Here is a 19,469-nt window from a genome sequence, read left to right on the forward strand (position 1 = left end):
ACAGCTACTGAGTGTCACTGAACACCAAGCCTCTTCCAAATTTATCCTGCTACTTCAATCCTTCTCCACCAGTAATGACCATTGAATCAGGAGATGTTTTTCCTTTCAAACTTTATAAAAAATCACAACTTTGTGAGAGCTTTTTCAAATCTAATCTAAGAGACCCTGGTGCTGAGACATACTCATACCATCACAGGGACAATAGGGCAGAAGCTAAGGAGATTTCTTCCTGTAGCTTAGTTGGAGAAGGCAATAGCGCCCCACTCCAGTACTCTTGCCTGGAAAATCCCATGGACAGAGGAGCCTCGTAGGCTGCGGTCCATGGGGTCTCGAAGAGTCGGTCATGACTGAGAGACTTCCCTTTCACTTTTCACTTTCATGCATTGGAGAAGGAAATGGCAACCCACTCCAGTGTTCTTGCCTGGAGAATCCCAGGGACAGGGGAGCCTGGTGGGCTGCCGTCTATGGGGTCACACAGAGTCAGACACGACTGAAGTGACTTAGCAGCAGCAGCAGCTTAGTAATAGCAAAAGCAGTATCAAAAATTGGTATCAACCAATTTCTGCCTCCTCACAAGTTTTTTTAAGAAAGTATCTTTTTTTTAAGGTTGTAAACCAGGCTTCAGACTTTTAAAAAGAAAACTTTATTGAATTTGTTACAGTATTACTTCTGTTATTTATGTTCTGGATTTTGGCCATGAGGCATGTAGGATCTTAGCTCCTCAAACAGGGATCCAACCTTCACCCCCAACACCGGAAGGTAAAGTCCTAACCTTGGACCACCAGGGAACTCCCCAATTTCACAAATTTTTAAAAACTAAATGTGGCAAGGAGAATGAGACTGCCTACCTGTTCCCACCATTTACCTATTCATCAATTTATTCAAGCAAAAGGGGTCCTAGAGAATTTGTGCTGTTAGGAATGGTGAGATTCTTCTCATAGTAAAATATGAGGCTTACCAGCTTGTTTGGGTATCTGAGGAGAATTGGCTGCACTGGAACTCCTGGAATGAAGGCTCCTATAACCACATAGTGAAATTTATAACATGCTCTTTATATGAATTCAAGTTTTACAGTGAATTTAAAAATTAATAATAAACAATATAAATATACTAAATGTTTTAAGAATACACATAAACTATTGGCTGAATGTTGGTAAATTCCTAATGTTAGCCAAAATGAGAGATTTTTAAATTTAGAAATATGTAAGCAAAATATTAAATGTTATGCCTAAGTCACTTAAAATATTATTTTTATCTCAATTTGTTTTCATTTTCCAAATACCTATTATTCAACAAGCTTTTTTTTTTTTAAGAGGAAAAGATAAAATAAAGAGAAGAAAATCTAAATGAAACTAAATGCTGAACCACTAACTACCACACTTGCTAGAGTGAGTTCTGACTTTGGTTCTGAGCATTCTAGCAGCCAGTACAAAAACATTTAAAAATATTAGTAATGACTGTTAAATAACATATGAAATTATAAGTTGCTATAAAATTCACAACTTCATAATATTTTAAAAAGGCATGACCCTCAGAAGGAATTAAAAGCATTATAATGATAACTGAAATAGGTTTTCTAACTTGATGACACGGACCCCAAGTGTCTGTGGGGGTTGTTCTTGGAGGAAAAGAAAAATTGCTAGTGGTTTCTGCTCAAACACACACATACACACACACACACACACACACGACATTCCAAAGAAGAAGGTATTATGATACCAAAAGAGAAAGTGAAAGAGTGAGTTGTGGATTCACATTATTAAAAACATTTTATCAGAAAATAAGAAATGCTCCAAGCAAACTGATGAGTTATTTTGTATATTTATTATTAGCTCACTTGAGAAATCATCTATATTATTTTGTCAAAATACATAATTTAATTGATCTCACCTGGTTTAAAAGTAATCAAACAGGACCGGTTAGTACAAGTACCTTCTGGGAAAACTAGTATCTTGGGAGAAAAGGAATAGATTTAATATTTCAGTCTAATTAACAGATTACCTCTTTACTTGCTTTCTTATGACTTCACAGTTGCCAATTTTTATAAAGCAAAAATAAAAAGCTAGCACTTAATTTCAGTGAAACCTAGAATCAGATCGTTCAGTTTTGCTCTAAAAGAAGTATAATCTGACCATTAAGATAACCTGAAAATGAATTAAAGTTTTGAAGAGAGAATATACACAGTAAATGTTTCTTAATGATAATGCTAATGATCTGAAAAGGGTTCAAAGAAGCTGTAGACCCTGAATTATGGTCAAAGTTGCATTCATTTTATGCAATATTAAATTCTTTCTTCTACTGGCATACACCTTTAACTAAATCATTTGCTACTTCTGTTTCAATTTTCCCATTAAATGATATTCCCTCTTACAACATACAGTTTCAGATTGTACTGAGAAAAAAGGAGGAAATACCAACAATATGCTTTAGGCTTACTTGAATTTGTTGACATATGGAATACAATTTAATATTCTTTTCTGAGGAGGTGTTTTTAGTTTTTAATATATTATGATTTCCACACAAAAACTATGCACTACAATTCCTCATTAACTGAATAAAACAGCAGGTTGATTTTTCTGAAGCCTTTGGAATTTAGCAATGAGTAAATTGCTAAGCACAGAAACAAAATCCCTGCACTTACAGCATTTAGTAATGGGTATTTTATCACAATTAAAGTAATTAATAAGCTAAACTACCATAACAAGTTATTTGTAAAATAAAAATTGTGAATAGGTGTGATTCCATTCTCCAACTTAAAAAACAAACAAACAGGTTTCCTATTCCAATTGGATACAATAACAAATATAATTCATGCAGTGGATATTCTATAGCTATACCATGAAGAATAAATTAATGTAGAGTAAATCATAAACTCTCAAAAATCCCAGGGACAGGGGAGCCTGCTGGGCTGCTGTCTATGGGATCACACAGAGTCGGACACGACTGAAGCGACTTAGCAGCAGCAGCAAGGACTAGAAGGGGCATTAAACATCATATATCATCTCTAATACTTGAATTCTTTTTATAATATCCCCCTCAATGGTTGCCTAGCCAATGCCTGAACATTCCAGAAAGAGGTTCCAAATCAGACCATTCTAATTCTGGACAGGAAGTTCCTTGAAATGAGCAAAGTGGACTGAAATCTTGTTTACTTTCACCCACCAGTCCTAGATAAATTCCTTGGAGCCAAAGAGCAAAATCAAATCCTTATTCTAAATGTCATTTCTTCCCAGTCACTCTTTAAATCATTCCTCACATGCCTTGGTTTCTAAAACCTCCTGGTTGATCATACGCCTCTTAGTACTTTAATATCGAAACATGACCACGAGTAGCCAGGTAACCTCAGGACCATAAGTTCTGCTAGAGATCACTTGTTTTCACTTGGGCAAAGGCAGGGGGGTACTTATCAGAATCACCCATGAGGCTCTATTTATGCAATAAATGTTGCTCCTTCCACACCTTCAAAAGCATTCCAGGGACTTCCTTATGGCCCAGTAGTTAATAATCTGTCTTCCAATGTCGGGGAGGTGGGTTCAATCCCTGGGCAGGGAACTAAGATCCCACATGCTGTCGGGTAACTAAGACCAGACACAGCCAAAAATAAACAAACTTTAAAAAAAAAAAAAAGCATTCCAGGGGAAGGAGGAGATGGGATGGTAAAATGTAGAAAAGTTCTACAGATGATTCTGGAATGCCCCCCTGAACTGAAAAGCACTATCTAAATATACTTCAGATAATCTTAAAATATTAATCACTTTCAAAATATACCCACCCACCATATTTTTGAGTATAACTGAGCTTTAGTATCTCATCTTTAAAATGATAAATAAATTCAGAGGTAGAAAATTACTTTTTATGACACAAAGTAAAAACCAGTTCAAAGAGTTTGGAGAATAAAAAAGAATGATACATTTAATTCTAGGAGTATCTCATGCAGAAGAGGACTTCTTAATCCTTACTCATTTATTCTGCTTTTATTATGCTAAAGACAACTAGCATAAGGTATACCCTGATATATGGATCCAAATGAATATATACAAGTGTACAAAAAATAAATTCTCAATATATTTAAATAAATATCTATTGTATTTTACCTGGGGCCATTCCCCTCCTGATGTGGCCCGCCTTATTATTTCATTTATTGTGTTTTTTCGAGAATCTGGATCTACACGGGACACCAACACTGGCTGCAAGGCCCGCAATATTCCTTTAAAACAAATGAGTCATAAGTCATTTTTTGGGCTACAGCTACTATAGAAATGATACCAAATTATAAAACAAATTGCATGGAAAATTAAAAAGATAGCAAATCAAAGAGAACTTAAAAAACCCTCTAACTCAAAGTTTGTTAGAACTTATTATTAATAGATTCTGGCTTCAAAAGGACAGGTGGCTATTTATACCTAAAAAATACTTCATTGATTTCACAGAAGTTAGCAACAGGAATATGGAAAAAAAAACAAATGCAATTTTCTCCCTAAAAGACTTCTTTCTCAATTTACATTAAACATTCGTAATACACCATAGATTGTCTTGTTTTATTTTGGGAATATTCCTGCAATAATATTGCAAGCTGATTATGTGAAGCCATAGTACATGTGGGTAGGGGGCAATTGCTATTTATCTTAATAAAATTTTCAGTGCAATAGTCTTTTGAGTAGGTAGCTTCCTAGCACAATAAACCTCATTTCACAAAAAATCTATTGCTAAACAACTTTAGGGGAAAATGTCATGTTACACAAAGCAAGGTGGTTATCTTAAAAAAAAAAAAAAGAGAGAGTGTGTGTGTGTTTCTTAGCTGAATGAGAAAGCTGTAAGAACTACTATCATTTTCTCTAGAGTACCAAGGCAATTTTCAAACCTACCCTCTCACCACCTGATGCTTGGCAATAGCCTTGGGACAACTGGAAGCGGTTACTTAGAGACTAATCCCCAGGGGAGAAAGCAAAGCATCCGGTAGGAAAAAACATTTCACTTGTTTCATTATTTTTATGGCAGGAAGCATTTATTGTTCTACATCATAATTTTCAACAAGTTACACATTTTTCCCTCATGGAGATTTGGGGGCAATAATGAAGAAAACAGAGTTAGGAGAAAAGACTTATTGCATTTATCAGCCTAATACCCTGAAGAGAAATTCACTGAAATACTAGGTAACTGGTGCTTTCACAAATTCTTCAATTAAATTCTCTCTCAAAAAATTTACCATATTTTGTATTGAAAAACTGTTCTTTTGGGCTTATATTTAGGAGCAGGAAGAAGTGATGGTGCAGTGGCAGAGGTAAGGTTTAAAAAGAATGATAGGGGATTTCCCTGATGATCTGGTGGTTAAGACTCTGTGCATTCCCTGCAGGGGGTGCCAGTTTGATCCCTGGTAGGGAAACTAAGATCCCACATGCTGCACGGCACAGCCAAAAAGATAAATGAAATAAATAAATAAATATTTAAAAGAATTATATCTGAAAGGTTTAAAAATTTTAAAAAAATTAAAAAGAATGATGAGGTATAGGTAGGGAGGTCTTTAATCTTTTTTCACAAATTCATTCTTTTGATATTATACCTCATTAAAAGCAATAAAATGTTTGAAGTGTTTTATTATTTTAAAGTCTTTAAAAAATTAATCAGTAAACTATACAGAATTTTCTAAATTTAAAGCATGAACGTGAAAATATTTTATCTCTGTTGTCTTACAGAGTACTTACTGCCAATCAGAGGCACCTGCACATTCTCATTTCGAGATACTATAGAAGGTAATCCAGCTGCAACACAGGCAATTCCATCAAAGAATGTTGAGTGAGGGGCAACGACAAAAATTGGTGCTTCCAACGGAGTTGCAATCTTTCCTTTCACAGTAACTACAAACCCCATTGAGAAGAACATGGCATGGCCTAGAAACTTCAAGACTGGATGAGTAATTTTCCTTTGGAAATAAATTAAAAAATGGACATAATTAGCTTTACCAATTGCAGCTAACAGCAGGGTTTACTCTAAAGCACAAAGCAAAACCCAAAACACGTCAGCACTTCATTTTAAAATATCAGCTAGGAAGAACAGCTAATACTTCAGTGGAGCTCTTTCTGCCAGGCACTGTTCTAAGTACTTTATGCATATTAATTTCTTTAATCCCTAGCCCAATTTTATGAAATAGAGAGCATTTATCATTATTCCCATTTTACAGATGAGAAAACTGAGGCCCAGAGAAGTAATTTTTCCAAAGCCACATGACTATAAAGTAATAAGAATGAATTTTCAACATGCATCCCCACTGAGAAATCCAAATCAGTTTGTCCTTCATATGAGTCACCTTAGATATCTATATTTGTGTAACAAAGATGCTTCTACCCTCAAAAACACTCTTAGAACTAGCATGCTGAAACAGTCCTCAGAGTTATTTTAAGAATAAAATTTTAAAAGTAAGCCTTATTACTTATATCATTATAGCCCTTAAAAATCATGAAGAATCTTAAGAAGTAAATTTATTATCTCACTTCCTGGAACAAAGATGCACTTAATTCTGGTTATTGATTTGTTTACTACTTTAAAAGAATCTGACATTAAAAATTAATTAAATCAAATTGTGCCAGGAATCCTGTTGGACACATAAGACAAGTAAGATCCAGTCTCTGTCTTTGATAAACTCAGTTGAGTAGAAAAACAAAAACACAGTCCTAGAAGTGCAAACACATGATGGACATCTCAGTATATGAATAAGCATATAGCTTTTTATGAAAAATATGTGTCTTCCATAAGACATCTGACAGGAGTTTTAAAAAATGAGCTTCCTGTTGAATTCTCTCAACATTCACATAATAATATTGTGAGGAGCTATTAAGCAACTAACTCCCAAGGAAGTTTCTCTAACTTTTATTTCATGGTGAGGAGAAGTGAGACACAGAAAGCCCAAGTACTTTTCAGGAGGGCACAGGGAAATGATTGCTCTCTCCTTGCTCTGTAGTTTAAGAGCTGAGATCTTTATTTATTTAAAGATAAAGAGCTCACCCTGTCACAGAACTTTCAGACCTTCTGTTTTTGACTTATAGTGATGTAGCCTCTGCTGCTAAGTCGCTTCAGTTGTGTCCGACTCTGTGTGACCCCATAGATGGCAGCCCACGAGGCTGCCCCATCCCTGGGATTCTCCAGGCAAGAACACTGGGGTGGGTTGCCATTTCCTTCTCCAATGCATGAACGTGAAAAGTGAAAGTGAAGTCGCTCAGTTGCATCCGACTCTTAGCGACCCCATGGACTGTGGCCCACCAGGTTCCTCCGTCCATGGGATTTTCCAGGCAAGAGTGCTGGAGTGGGGTGCCATTGCCTTCTCCGATGTAGCCTCTAACAAGGTCCAGTCCCTGGGTTGGAAAGATCCTCTGGAGGAGGGCATGGCAACCCACACCAGTATTCTTGCCTGGAGAATCCCCATGGACAGAGGAGCCTGGAGGGCTACAGTGCATGGGGTTGCAAAAAGTCGCACACAACTGAGCGGCTAAGCACAACACAGCACAGCCTCTAACGACTGCATTCCAAAATATCCTATATTCAGAGCCACAATTGTTGATCACTGCCTAAACTTCAATAAATTCTTCTAATCTTGATTCACCTAATATTTAGACATAGTTACTTCTTACCTCTTCCAACCAGTTATTGGGTGGGTCAGCTTTTCAGGACAGCATGCTGTTGAAATTGCAGCCAGCGACCACGCCAGTAATAAAATTAATGCAACCAATAGGGCACGAATTGGAAGCAGGATAATTCCAAGGAAGAAAATCTGAAAGTCAAAGTTGATTTTTAAAAAATAGATGACATTTTAATGCTGTAGTTATCAAACAGATATACTTAAAAGAAAAATCTTAGGCTATTCAAGCTTTCACTCAAAGATGAATTGAGCATTACCCTGCACCAGGCAACGATCTAAGCACAAAGGAAATAAGAATTATATCTGATCTCACAAAGTCTGCTAGGTAGCAAAAGAAATAGGGGAGAAAACCAGTGAATGTGAATAGGGGTTGCTGGGGAAACAAAGTAAAGGTGTGTTGGGCTTAGTGGTAGTGTGGGATTAGTAGTTGTGATACACAGGCTTAGTCGCCCTGCGGCATGTGGAATCTTCCCAGACCAGGAATTGAATGTCATGTCACCGGCATTGCAAGGTGGATTCTTAACCACTGGAAGTCCGGTTGTATCATTTTAAAACGTCACTGGTAGTGTATGAGAACTTCAGTCACTGTATATCCTTGCTGACATTTGGTGTTTAAAATCACTTTAAAAAATCAATTTTATGAAGGCCTAATTTACACAAAATACAATATGAGCTTTTCAAATGTATAGCGCTATGCAGATACCACCATAATCAAGATATAGATCATTTCCATCACTCAAAAAAATTCCCTTGTGTCTCTTTGTAGTCAATGTATCCTCAGTGTATGGCAACCACTGACAATCTTTCACTATAGTTTTTGTCTGTTCCATATTTTCATATAAATGAAACCACATGGTATGTACTCTTTTACATCTGGCTTCTTTCACTTCATATTTTTGAGATTCAACCATGTTGTCATATGTATCAGTAATACAGTCTTTTTCATTGCAGAGTGATATTCCATTGTATGAATATACTGCAATTAATTTACCCATTAATCTGTTCAGGGACATTTAGCCTATTATAAGTTCTTATCTATATGAGTAAACATCAATTTTTGAGACTCATACATTTTCATTCATGGTGGATGGTGGTGAAATTGTCAGGCCAGGGTGTGCTTAAAGAACATGCCAAATTGTTTTCCAAAGTGGTTGTGTCGTTTTATACCTCCAACAGTGAAGTATGAAAGTTCCTGTTGCTTCACAGTCTCATCAATTTTCAGTGTTGTCAGTCTTTGTAGCCATCCTGGTGGGTGTAAAATGATATCTCATTGTGGTTTCCTTAATGAACAATGATGCTGAGCAAATTTTTTCATGGGCTTATTGGTCATCCCTTTAACCTATCTGTTCAAGTCTTTAGTCCATTTTCATTGGGTTGTTAGTCGTTTTCTGATCAATTTTTAGGAGGTCTTCGTATATTGTTTACAAGCCCTTTTTCAATATATATATTGAAAATATTTTCTCCTATTCCATGGTTTGCTTTTTCATTTTCTTATTGGTATCTTTCAATGAGAAGCGTTTTAATTCTGATGAAGACTAATTTATCAATTTAGTTCTCTTCTGCACCCTTTCTAAGAAATCTTTACCTATCTCAAGATCATGAAGATATTTTATATCTTCTTCTTCTAAATGATATATGGATTTTGTTTTTATGTTCAAGTCTATGATCCATCGTAAATTACTTTCTGTGTGGTGTACAGTAGGGATCAAGTTTCATTTTTATCTACAGATTTATCTAGTTGTTCCAGAACCAGCTCCCCCGGCCCCTGCTTTCCCCACCCACCCCCGCTCTGAGGCCTGTGCGATCTTAGTTCCTGGACCAGGGATCAAAGCTGCGCCCCTTCCAGGAAAGTGCAGAGTCTTAACCATTGGACCGCTAGTGAAGTGCCATCCCCAGAACCAATTTTGAAAAAACTTCACATTCCCCAATAAATTTTGTTGGCCACTTTGTCAAAAAATCAATTGAACATACATGTAGGCTCTCTATTCTGTTTTGTTGATCTATTCGTCTGTATGTTTGTCAATTCCCTACTCTCTTAATTGCTGCAGTCTTGTAATAAGTCTTGAAATCTGGTAGTATATGTCCTCCAACTTTTTATTTTTCAAACTTTTTTGGGGGTAATCTATATCCTTAGTATTTCCACATACATTTCAGAATTAATCTGTCAGTTTCCACACAAAAAGCCTGTTGGAATTTTTATTGAGCTTTCGATGAACATATAGATCAATTTGGGAGGAATTACCATCTTAATAATGTTGATTCTTCCAACTTACAAACATGGTATAGATCTTTATTTTATGTAAGTCTTCATTAATTTCTTACAATAGAATTCTGTTGTTTTTGTTGTAGTGGTCTTGAATCTGTCTGCAGTGCAGCAGACCCTGGTTCAACTCCTGGGTTGGGAAGATCTGCTGGAGAAGAGACAGGCTACACACTTCAGTATTCTTGGGCTTCCCTGATGGCTCAGCTGGTAAAGAATCTGCCTGCAATGTGGAAGTCCTGGGTTTGATCCCTGGGTTGGGAAGATCCCCTGGAGAAGGGAACAGCTGCCCACTCCAGTATTCTGGCCTGGAGAATTCCATGGACTATACAGTCTATGGGGTTGCAAAGAGTCGGACATGACTGAACGACTTTCACTTATTGCTATCGTGAGATTATCTAATTTCATCTTGCAGTTGCTGCTAGTATACAAAGTTGATTTAAAATTTTAATCTTTAAACATTATTAAGATGACAAAACCAATTTTGAGTAACTGTCGGATTAAGAGGATTATGCATCATATTTTCTTTTGGTAATAAGTTATCTCTCTAGGAAGGCCTTCTTTTGACACTATTGTGATTATTTTCCTCTTTCTTCATAGCACTTACTAAGACACGGAATTATACATATTTCTATACTTGCTTGTTTAACTTTTTCAGTGAAACACAGGCTTATGATAGGCAGAGTCCTTATTTCGCTTGTTCATTATATCTCTATCTCCAGAGAGTAACATTGTGACTGGCATATGGTAGGCATCCAACAAATATTTCTGGTATGGTAAATGACCCACAGTTACAATTCCATATTCTACTGAGGAAAGAAAAGCTAGGCTAATTTTCTCCATGCCACTATGGAACAGACCCTTAAACAGTCAAAAAGAGAGGAGGAGCAGTAAAGCTAAGCCCTATGAGATGCAAAAGTGACAACAGTCCTTAAGATATTGATCATCATTTAAGATTAAATTTAGCCTAAATTCATGATATTGAGTCATCCTTAAACACAAGTATATCAATCTTTTAAACTGGATAATACAGACAACATTGTTTTTCAATTGTGTCTATTTAAATTTTCCTTTACCCAGACTGTTCAATCCATTGAAACTACTTTGGAATTTCTGTCTACATGCATTTTAACATTTTAAAAAATACTGCAACTATATTCATTTCTATCCAATCCAAGTGGTAAGTTTTAAGTACAATTTGTATACAAACTACAAAACTACAATTGTATACAATTTGTAGATAACAAATGGCATTGATAACTATCAAGATCAGCAAACAATACCAGGTTCTTTCACATATTATCTCACTTAATTTTAACCCTCCTTTGATGTATTATTATTCCAATTTAATAGATAAGGAAAGTGAAGTTGAGAGAGGTCAACTGACTTGGCCAGTCATACAACTTATAAATGACAGGGCCTGAGCAGGTTTTCTAAGACTAGTGATCATTCCATTATATCACAATTCTTATAGAGTTACTTGGAAGTGCTCTCTAAATGGTTGCAGGCATGCTATTTAAAAAAACAAAAAACAAAACCTCAAAAATTTAGTAATCCAGGTACAATGTACATACTTAAAAACATGCCACTTTGAGCCTCTCTCCAATACATGAAGCCAAAGAGATGGACATACCTTCATTTAAGTATAACTGATTTGATGAACTCAGGCCAAAAGGAATTCTGAATGAGAGTCAATGAATTTGTTGTTTCTGAGTGACTTTCACTCAGAAATTTTAAGATATCATGGGAATATATTTTAAGACATATATATAATTTTAAGACACATCTTAAGATCAAGTTTTTAAACATTTAGTTTCTTTACAAAGAGGTATTGCTACATTCATTATCTTCCTCTTCCTTTCTCATACCTTCAGACACCCATCAACCATTACTGTAATCACTACCCACACTGCTTAGCCCAGCACTTAACCTATTTCTGCCATAGAGAACAACGGTCTCAGTGCAGATAAGCATGCTGTGCAAAAATTACACTATTTCAAATCCAAAGTAAATAAATATGTAAGATGGACAGGAAACATTAAAAAAAATTTTCCCATGCAGAACACATAGGACAAATGTAGCTTGCATAGTCTATCTTGTTCTCTGATCACTAACTTCACCAAAGAGGAAGTCCAAAGAGTGAGTGTAACTGCTAATGGTAAAAGCAGTGCTTTACAAGAAAAAGGAAAGGACAGGAACTTCCTTTTTGTATAGAGCCGTTTTTAACAACCAGAGAGTCTCTCGTCCTTCAATCTACGAGAAGTGTTTGGGTGAAAACCGATTCAGGACCAAAAACTCTTGAATACCTTAAGCGGACCCGTATTATTCCTTTTCTTAGGTTGTGATTTCCCGTCCTTGATGCAACTGCTCAGCCAAAACATCCTACCTTTCTTTTGGTTCTAATTCCAGACCCGGGTTCTCTGCCTTCTCCCTCACTCTTCTCATCCCAAAAGGACTCCTCTCCTTCCCTCACACAAAACAACAAAAAACTCCCCAAACCCACTCTCCTGCAGTACGATGAGTTCCCACTACACTTCCACACACTCAGGTTGAAGTTCTTCTCCCAGAGCCCTTCCCTCTTCTCAGTACAGAATGTTTCCTCTGCCACAGGCCTGCTCAGCCTCCTCCTGTTTAGCACCTTCTCCCAAGACCCACATATTCTTTGCATCTTCTCTTCTCACACACACACACCCAGACCTCCAAGCATCCTCCCAAGGGTCCTAAATTCTCAGCGCAGCGTCTCTGCCGCCTGCACACTCCTGGCCCGTTCAGAAGCCCTCCCCTCTCAGATCTACATTCCTTTCTTCCTCGAACCTGGCTTCCCAGACTCACTCCCCTCAGTCATTTCCCCTTTACACCCACACTGCCCTCTAAAAACAGCCTCCCCTGACGGACCCATGGCCCTCCTCAAACTGCCTCCTCCCTCAGATCCACACCCCTGCCCTGCATCTGTCTCCCAAGTCAGGCGTCCCTCACCTGGACTGCTTCCTCCCTCAGACCCACTCCCCTCACTTGGACCTGCCTCCTCTCTCACACTCCTGTCGCTCACCTGAATCTGCTTTGCCGGTCAGTCTCTAGTCAGTCCCCTGAATTTTCGTCAGACTCACATCCCTCACCTGGGTCTGCCTCCCCTGTCAGACGTCCCTCACCCGGATCTGCCCTCCTCCCTCTAACCCATGCCCCTCACTTGAATCCACCTCTCCTGTCAGACCCTCGCCCCCACCTGGATGCGCCTCGCCACGCCCAGCCGCGTCTGCTGCACGAAGGGATTGGGCACAGGTGGCGGGAAGAAGGACGCCTGGCGGGGCACCATGGGCGGCCGCAGCCCCGCGTTCCCGACGCCAGCTCCCGGCACAGTGGCCGCCACGGCCTGCGCGTCAGCGCACCGGTTCATGGCCGACCCTGGCGTCTGACTAGAGCGAAGCGACCCACGCGGAGCGCGCGAGTGGGCACTGCCGCCAGGACTCAGTGGGAGCCGCTTAGGAGTCCGGGGCTTCTGCGCAGGCGCCAAAGTTACCTAGCCGCCCTCCGCTCTCGCCCCGCCCCTCTGGCTCCGAACACGCCCAAGTTCTGGCCCCACCCCCGCACCCCCCACCTCAAGCACAGCCCCACCCTTTCAGGTGTCTGGCCCTTCCTTTTGGGATTCATAGCTCCGCCCCCTTGGAGGTGACTTTTTTTCCTTCAAAGCGACGCACCCGCAAGAGAGACAGTTTAAACTGTTCTCTGCTCCAGCATCAGGCCAACTTGGCTTAACTTTCGCTTTTATTGGCTCTTTGGCCAAATCATTGTCTCCATGAACCTCCGTTGCCCCATTCGTAATACCGAGATAACCAGAACCTGAATCCAGCGATCTGAGGAGCAACTCTTGGGCTGTTCCATTAAGAGGGTTCATTATCCAGGGTGGATCTGATTTCTGGTGCATGTTTTGCTTTTGCTTAAACCAGTTTGAGTGCCATGTTTATCAGTTACAGCTGAAAGAGTCCTGACTGATAGAGAAACTGGTGCCAGGAGTGGGCTGTCTTCCAGTCAAAATACGGACTGACAACGTGAAGATAGTTTTCCCAAGGAAAATTGAGCTACAATGACTAGAAAAATACAAAACCACCATTGCCCTCTGAACTGGATGAGGAACCTGGTCTCAGAAAAAAGAGAAGTGACTTGGAGACTATTTGTCTCCACAACAGTTAAAACTGGACATGGAACAACAGACTGGTTCCAAATAGGAAAAAGAGTACGTCAAGGCTGTATATTGTCACCCTGCTTATTTAACTTATATGCAGAGTACATCATGAGAAACGCTGGACTGGAAGAAACACAAGCCGGAATCAAGATTGCCGGGAGAAATATGAATAACCTCAGATATGCAGATGACACCACCCTTATGGCAGAAAGTGAAGAGGAACTAAAAAGCCTCTTGATGAAAGTAAAAGAGGAGAGTGAAAAAGTTGGCTTAAAGCTCAACATTCAGAAAACAAAGATCATGGCATCTGGTCCCATCACTTCATGGGAAATAGATGGGGAAACAGTAGAAACAGTGTCAGACTTTATTTTTGGGGGCTCCAAAATCACTGCAGATGGTGACTGCAGCCATGAAATTAAAAGTCGCTTACTCCTTGGAAGAAAAGTTATGACCAACCTAGATAGTATATTCAAAAGCAGAGACATTACTTTGCCGACTAAGGTCCATCTAGTCAAGGCTATGGTTTTTCCTGTGGTCATGTATGGATGTGAGAGTTGGACTGTGAAGAAGGCTGAGTGCCAAAGAATTGATGTGTTTGAACTGTGGTGTTGGAGAAGACTCTTGAGAGTCCCTTGGACTGCAAGGAAATCCAACCAGTCCATTCTGAAGGAGATCAACCCTGGGATTTCTTTGGAAGGAATGATGCTAAAGCTGAAGCTCCAGTACTTTGGACACCTGATGCGAAGAGTTGACTCATTGGAAAAGACTCTGATGCTGGGAGGGATTGGGGGCAGAAGGAGAAGGGGACGACAGAGGATGAAATGGCTGGATGGCATCATGGACTCGATGGACGTGAGTCTGAGTGAACTCTGGGAGTTGATGATGGACAGGGAGGCCTGGCGTGCTGCGATTCATGGGGTCGCAAAGAGTCGGACACAACTGAGCGACTGAACTGAACTGAACTGAACTTACTCACATCAGAGTCTGAAAAGAAATAAAAAGCATGATCAGAAGGTCCACCAATGGAGATTCCCCCAGGCTGGCTTCAGGAGAAGGCAGGACATAGGGACAGCAAATCCATGGAAGAAGGGAAGCATTTTGATGTCCCTAAGCAAATGCTCATCAGGCAAAAATGAAATCAGGTGGCATGATCAAGGTATGAAAAGTGACTCTTGAGAACTGGAAGTGGCTTATGGCAAGTTTCAGGGAATCAATTGAAATATGTAGCACCTTAGAAACAAACATCCTGCCTGTAGCACTTCACTGTCAGAATCAGAGAGATGATGTGGTCTGGTGAAAAAAGAGCACAGACTTGGAAATCCCAAAACCCAAAAGCAAGGTTGAGGTCCAGGGTTAACTCACCACAGACCCATGACAAAAATCACTCCCCTTATTGAGCCTTTGTTTTCATTTATATAATGGAAAGAACAGAGTTCAGTTCAGTTCAGTCGCTCAGTCATGTCCGACTCTTTGTGACTCCATGAATCTTTTATTTTTAAATTTTGTTGGACTGTAGTTGATTAAGATGAGAGCCGAAGAATTGATGTTTTTGAACTGTGGTGCTGGAGAAGACTCTTGAGAGTCCCTTGGACTGCAAGGAGATCCAACCAGTCAATCCTAAAGGAAATCAACCCTGAATATTCCTTGGAAGGACTGATGCTGAATCTGAAGTTCCAATATTTTGGCCACCTGATGCAAAGAACTGACTCATTGGAAAAGAGCCTGATGCTGGGAAAGATTGAAGGCAGGAGGAGCAGGGGACGACAGAGGATGAGATGGTTCAATCATATCACCGACTCGATGGACATGAGTTTGAGCAAGTTCCAGGAGTTGGTGATGGATAGGGAAGCCTTGCATGCTGCAGTCCATGGGATTGCATAGAGTCAGACTGAGTGATTGAACTGAACTGATTTACAATGTTGTGTTTGTTTCAGGTATACAGCGCAATGATTCAGTTATACATATATTTATTCTTTTTCAGATTCTTTTCTCATACAGGTTATCACAGAATATTGAGCAGACTTACCTGTGCTATATAGTAGATCCTTGTTGGTTATCTATATTATATATAGAAGTATGTATATGTTAATCCCAAGCTCCTGATTTCTCTCTCCCCCCCATTTCCCCTTTGGTAACTGTAAGTTTGTGTTCAACATCTGTAAGTCTGCATATGAATCTTTTTAGATCTCACAAAATTATTTTAGGATAATAAACCAAGTGATGATTAAAACAGGGAATTATTCTCTGGTGGTCCAGTGGCTGGGACTCCGAGCTCTCAATGTCAAAGGCCCAGGTTCAGTCCTGGTTGGGGAACTAGGGTCCCACAGGCCACGCAGCACAGCCAACAGAATAAACAAACAAAACAAACAGAAAAAAACAAGTGATGAATAAAACAGGAAAAGAAAGAACTATCATGGGGCAAGGACATGCATTATCTTGGTATTTGTAGCTGAATTTCTTTAATATACTATGAAGAATCGAAAAACACAACAAAACAATTTCACAGTTTTCCCATCAAGAGGTAGATTCTTTCCCCATCCCTAGAATCTGGGCTGACCTCACAACTTGTTCTGATCAATAAAATGTGGCAGAAGTGGTACCATGTGAGTTTTAGAGCCTGGGCCACAAGGGGCCCTTATAATTTTTGCTCCCAAACTCTTGCCACTGCTTAGGGAGGCTCAGGCCAACCTGCTGAATGACAAAGAGCTCATAGTGAGGGAGAGGCCCAGTGAGCAGGCAACACCAAGAAAGTGAGAGAGGAGCTTCCCCAGTGGCTCAGTGGCAAAGAATCCACCTGCTGATGCAGGAGACACAGCTTCAATCCCTGGTCCCAGAGGATTGAACATGCTATGGAGCAACGGGGCCCATGTGCTACAACTAATGAGCCTGTGACCTAGAGCCTGGGAAGCACAACTACTGAGCCTGCAAATCACAATTCCTGAGCCTATGTACTACAACAACCGAAGCCCACATGCCCTAGAGCCCGAGCCCTAGAGAGTAGGCCCCCCTCACAAGTAGAGAAAAGCCCATGCAGCAACCAAGATGCAGAACAGCCAAAAATAAAATAAATTAAAATTATTTTAAAAAGAAAGACAGAAGGAAAGTGAGTGAGGCCTCCTTGAAAGCTGGGCTGCCTTTGTGGCTCAGCTGGTAAAGAATCCGCCTGCAATGCGAGAGACCTGGGTTTGATCCCTGGGTTGGCAAGATCCCCTGGAGAAGGGAAAGGCTACCCACTCCAGTATTCAGGCCTGGAGAATTCCATGGACTGTATAGTCCATGAGGTCGCAAAGAGTCGGACACAACTGAGTGACTTTCACTTTTTCACTACCCTGAAGAACTTCAAGGGCCTAGCTGGACCTTTCGCTGGTAGGGGTTAGGAAAAGGATATTCCCGGTACCTGAGACCAGTTTGTCAAGCCCTGAGTGGCTGAAAGATAGATGGGAGTTGGTGAATGACATGTTTATCAATCAACTGCTCAGAGTAGGCTGAAGGCATGATGAGACTCTGACTCTGGGCCCTGGGATGGCTGCTCCTTCCAAGGTATTCACTGCAGAAATCTCAGAATCTTCCTACCCTACCAGACAGATGTAGCCTTTAGCTACTCAAGTGACCTCTCTGAGCCTGCATACTCATCTCAGAATGGGAAGATTCATTCCTACCCGAATGGATTGTGGTAATAAATAAAATAATGCCTGTGTAGTGTTCATAGAGGAGAAGGCAATGGCAACCCACTCCAGTACTCTTGCCTGGAAAATCCTATGGACAGAGGAGCCTGGTAGGCTGCAGTCCATGGGGTTGCTAAGAGTCGGACACGACTGAGCGACTTCACTTTCACCTTTCACTTTCATGCATTGGAGAAGGAAATGGCAACCCACTCCAGTGTCCTTGCCTGGAGAATCCCAGGGACGGGGAAGCTTGGTGGGCTGCCGTCTATGGGGTCACACAGAGTCGGACATGACTGAAGCGACTTAGCAGCAGCAGCAGCAGCAGTGTTCATAGAAGTGCATGCAAGAAACGGCAGCTTTCAGGTATTACACGTGGAGCAGCTGAATTTTCTCAGTATAAAGAACCTTAATAACAATGTATTACAGCCATGATATAAACTGTCCCTAGGGCTTCCCCGGTGGCTCTGTGGTAAAGAATCTGCTTGCAGTGCAAGAGATCCAGGTTTGATCCCTGGGTCGGGAAGATCCCCTGGAGAAGAGAATGGCTGGCAGACCTGTGTGGCCCTTCAGCACAGAAGCCTCTCGAGTCCTTAAGAACCTGAGTGATTGGGCAGGCCCCAGGAGAAAAGAGGATTCCACTGAGGTCACCTCCAGAGACCTGTCCATTCCTAATCCCCTCCCCACCAGCCCCACCATGAGAGGAAGTAATAGACTGTTGGAACCAGGGAAGGTCTCTGAAATAAACCCAAGCCTTATGTTCTCTAGCAGCTCTAGGAGAGGGCTCCTTGGTAGCTCAACTGGTAAAGAATCTGCCTGCAATGCAGAAGACCCCAGTTCTATTGCTGGGTGGGGAAATTCTGGAGAAGGATGGGTTACCCACTCCAGTATTCTTGGGCTTCCCTGGTGGCTCAGACGGTAAAGAATCTGCCTGCAAAGCAGGAAACCTGGGTTCGATCCCTGGGTTGGGAAGATCCCTTGGAGGGCACGGCAATCTACTCCAGTATTCTTGCCTGGAGAATCCCATGAACAGAGGAGCTGGCAGGCTACAGTCCATAGGATCGTGAAAGGTTGGACATGACCGAGTAACTAAGCATAGCACAGCTCAGCAGCTCTAGAATTTCCATATAGGAGCGGATTAAGGATGGGCAGTCTGCTGGGAAGGAAGGATAAGGAGCTTACCCATCAATAGAAGCTGTGTTTAGAAGGCACACACAGTTCTCCCCTAGCTGTTTATTAGAGAGTTTGGGGGAGGAGAGATGGAGGGTAATGCTACTGATGGAGATACTCAGTTTCCGACTAAAGCTTCTTCTCTAGGTCACCTTTGGCCTTGTTATCCAGTATCTATGGTACTCTCGGAAAATCACTTTTCTCCAAGCTTTAGTTTCCTTATCAATCAAAGTTGACTGATAATAGCCTCCCTTTTTCAGGTTGCTGTAATCTAAATGAAGCGATGCATGCGAAGGGTCTGGCACATAGTAAGCACTGTATTAATGGAAGGGGTGTTACTGTTAAATTCACTACTATTAGTATTAGAATTTATGTTATTGTTAAGGCAGAAACTGAGACTCAAGAAGAAAGGAAACTTTGAACACCATGCAATCAAATAACAGAAACTCTGCTGTGGCTCTTTCCATGGGACCAAGGGACTCCAGCTCACCCACCCAGAGTCTCTTGTTGATTACTTTGGCAGCTGTGACCTTTCCAGCAGATGTCAACTATGCCCTGCAGGGAGCA

At 40.6% G+C, this 19,469-nt stretch overlaps 1 protein-coding gene across 1 annotated transcript in view; it reads right to left on the reverse strand.

Annotated features, from left to right (window-relative positions):
- The window catches only part of LPCAT2 (lysophosphatidylcholine acyltransferase 2), a 65,531-nt gene extending 52,165 nt beyond the window's left edge, over positions 1-13,366 (reverse strand). Inside the window, exons 1-6 of the mRNA XM_040254015.1 lie at positions 13,114-13,366; positions 7,623-7,762; positions 5,703-5,920; positions 4,095-4,207; positions 1,891-1,951; positions 959-1,017 (exon numbers count right to left, since the gene is read on the reverse strand). Of these exons, the coding sequence (XP_040109949.1) occupies positions 959-1,017; positions 1,891-1,951; positions 4,095-4,207; positions 5,703-5,920; positions 7,623-7,762; positions 13,114-13,284 (762 nt within the window). The 5' untranslated portion in view covers positions 13,285-13,366. The remainder of the gene's footprint in view (positions 1-958; positions 1,018-1,890; positions 1,952-4,094; positions 4,208-5,702; positions 5,921-7,622; positions 7,763-13,113) is intronic.
- Positions 13,367-19,469: the final 6,103 nt, after the last annotated feature.

Source organism: Oryx dammah, unplaced genomic scaffold (genome assembly GCF_014754425.2).
Source record: "Oryx dammah isolate SB20612 unplaced genomic scaffold, SCBI_Odam_1.1 HiC_scaffold_13, whole genome shotgun sequence".
NCBI lineage: Eukaryota > Metazoa > Chordata > Mammalia > Artiodactyla > Bovidae > Oryx > Oryx dammah.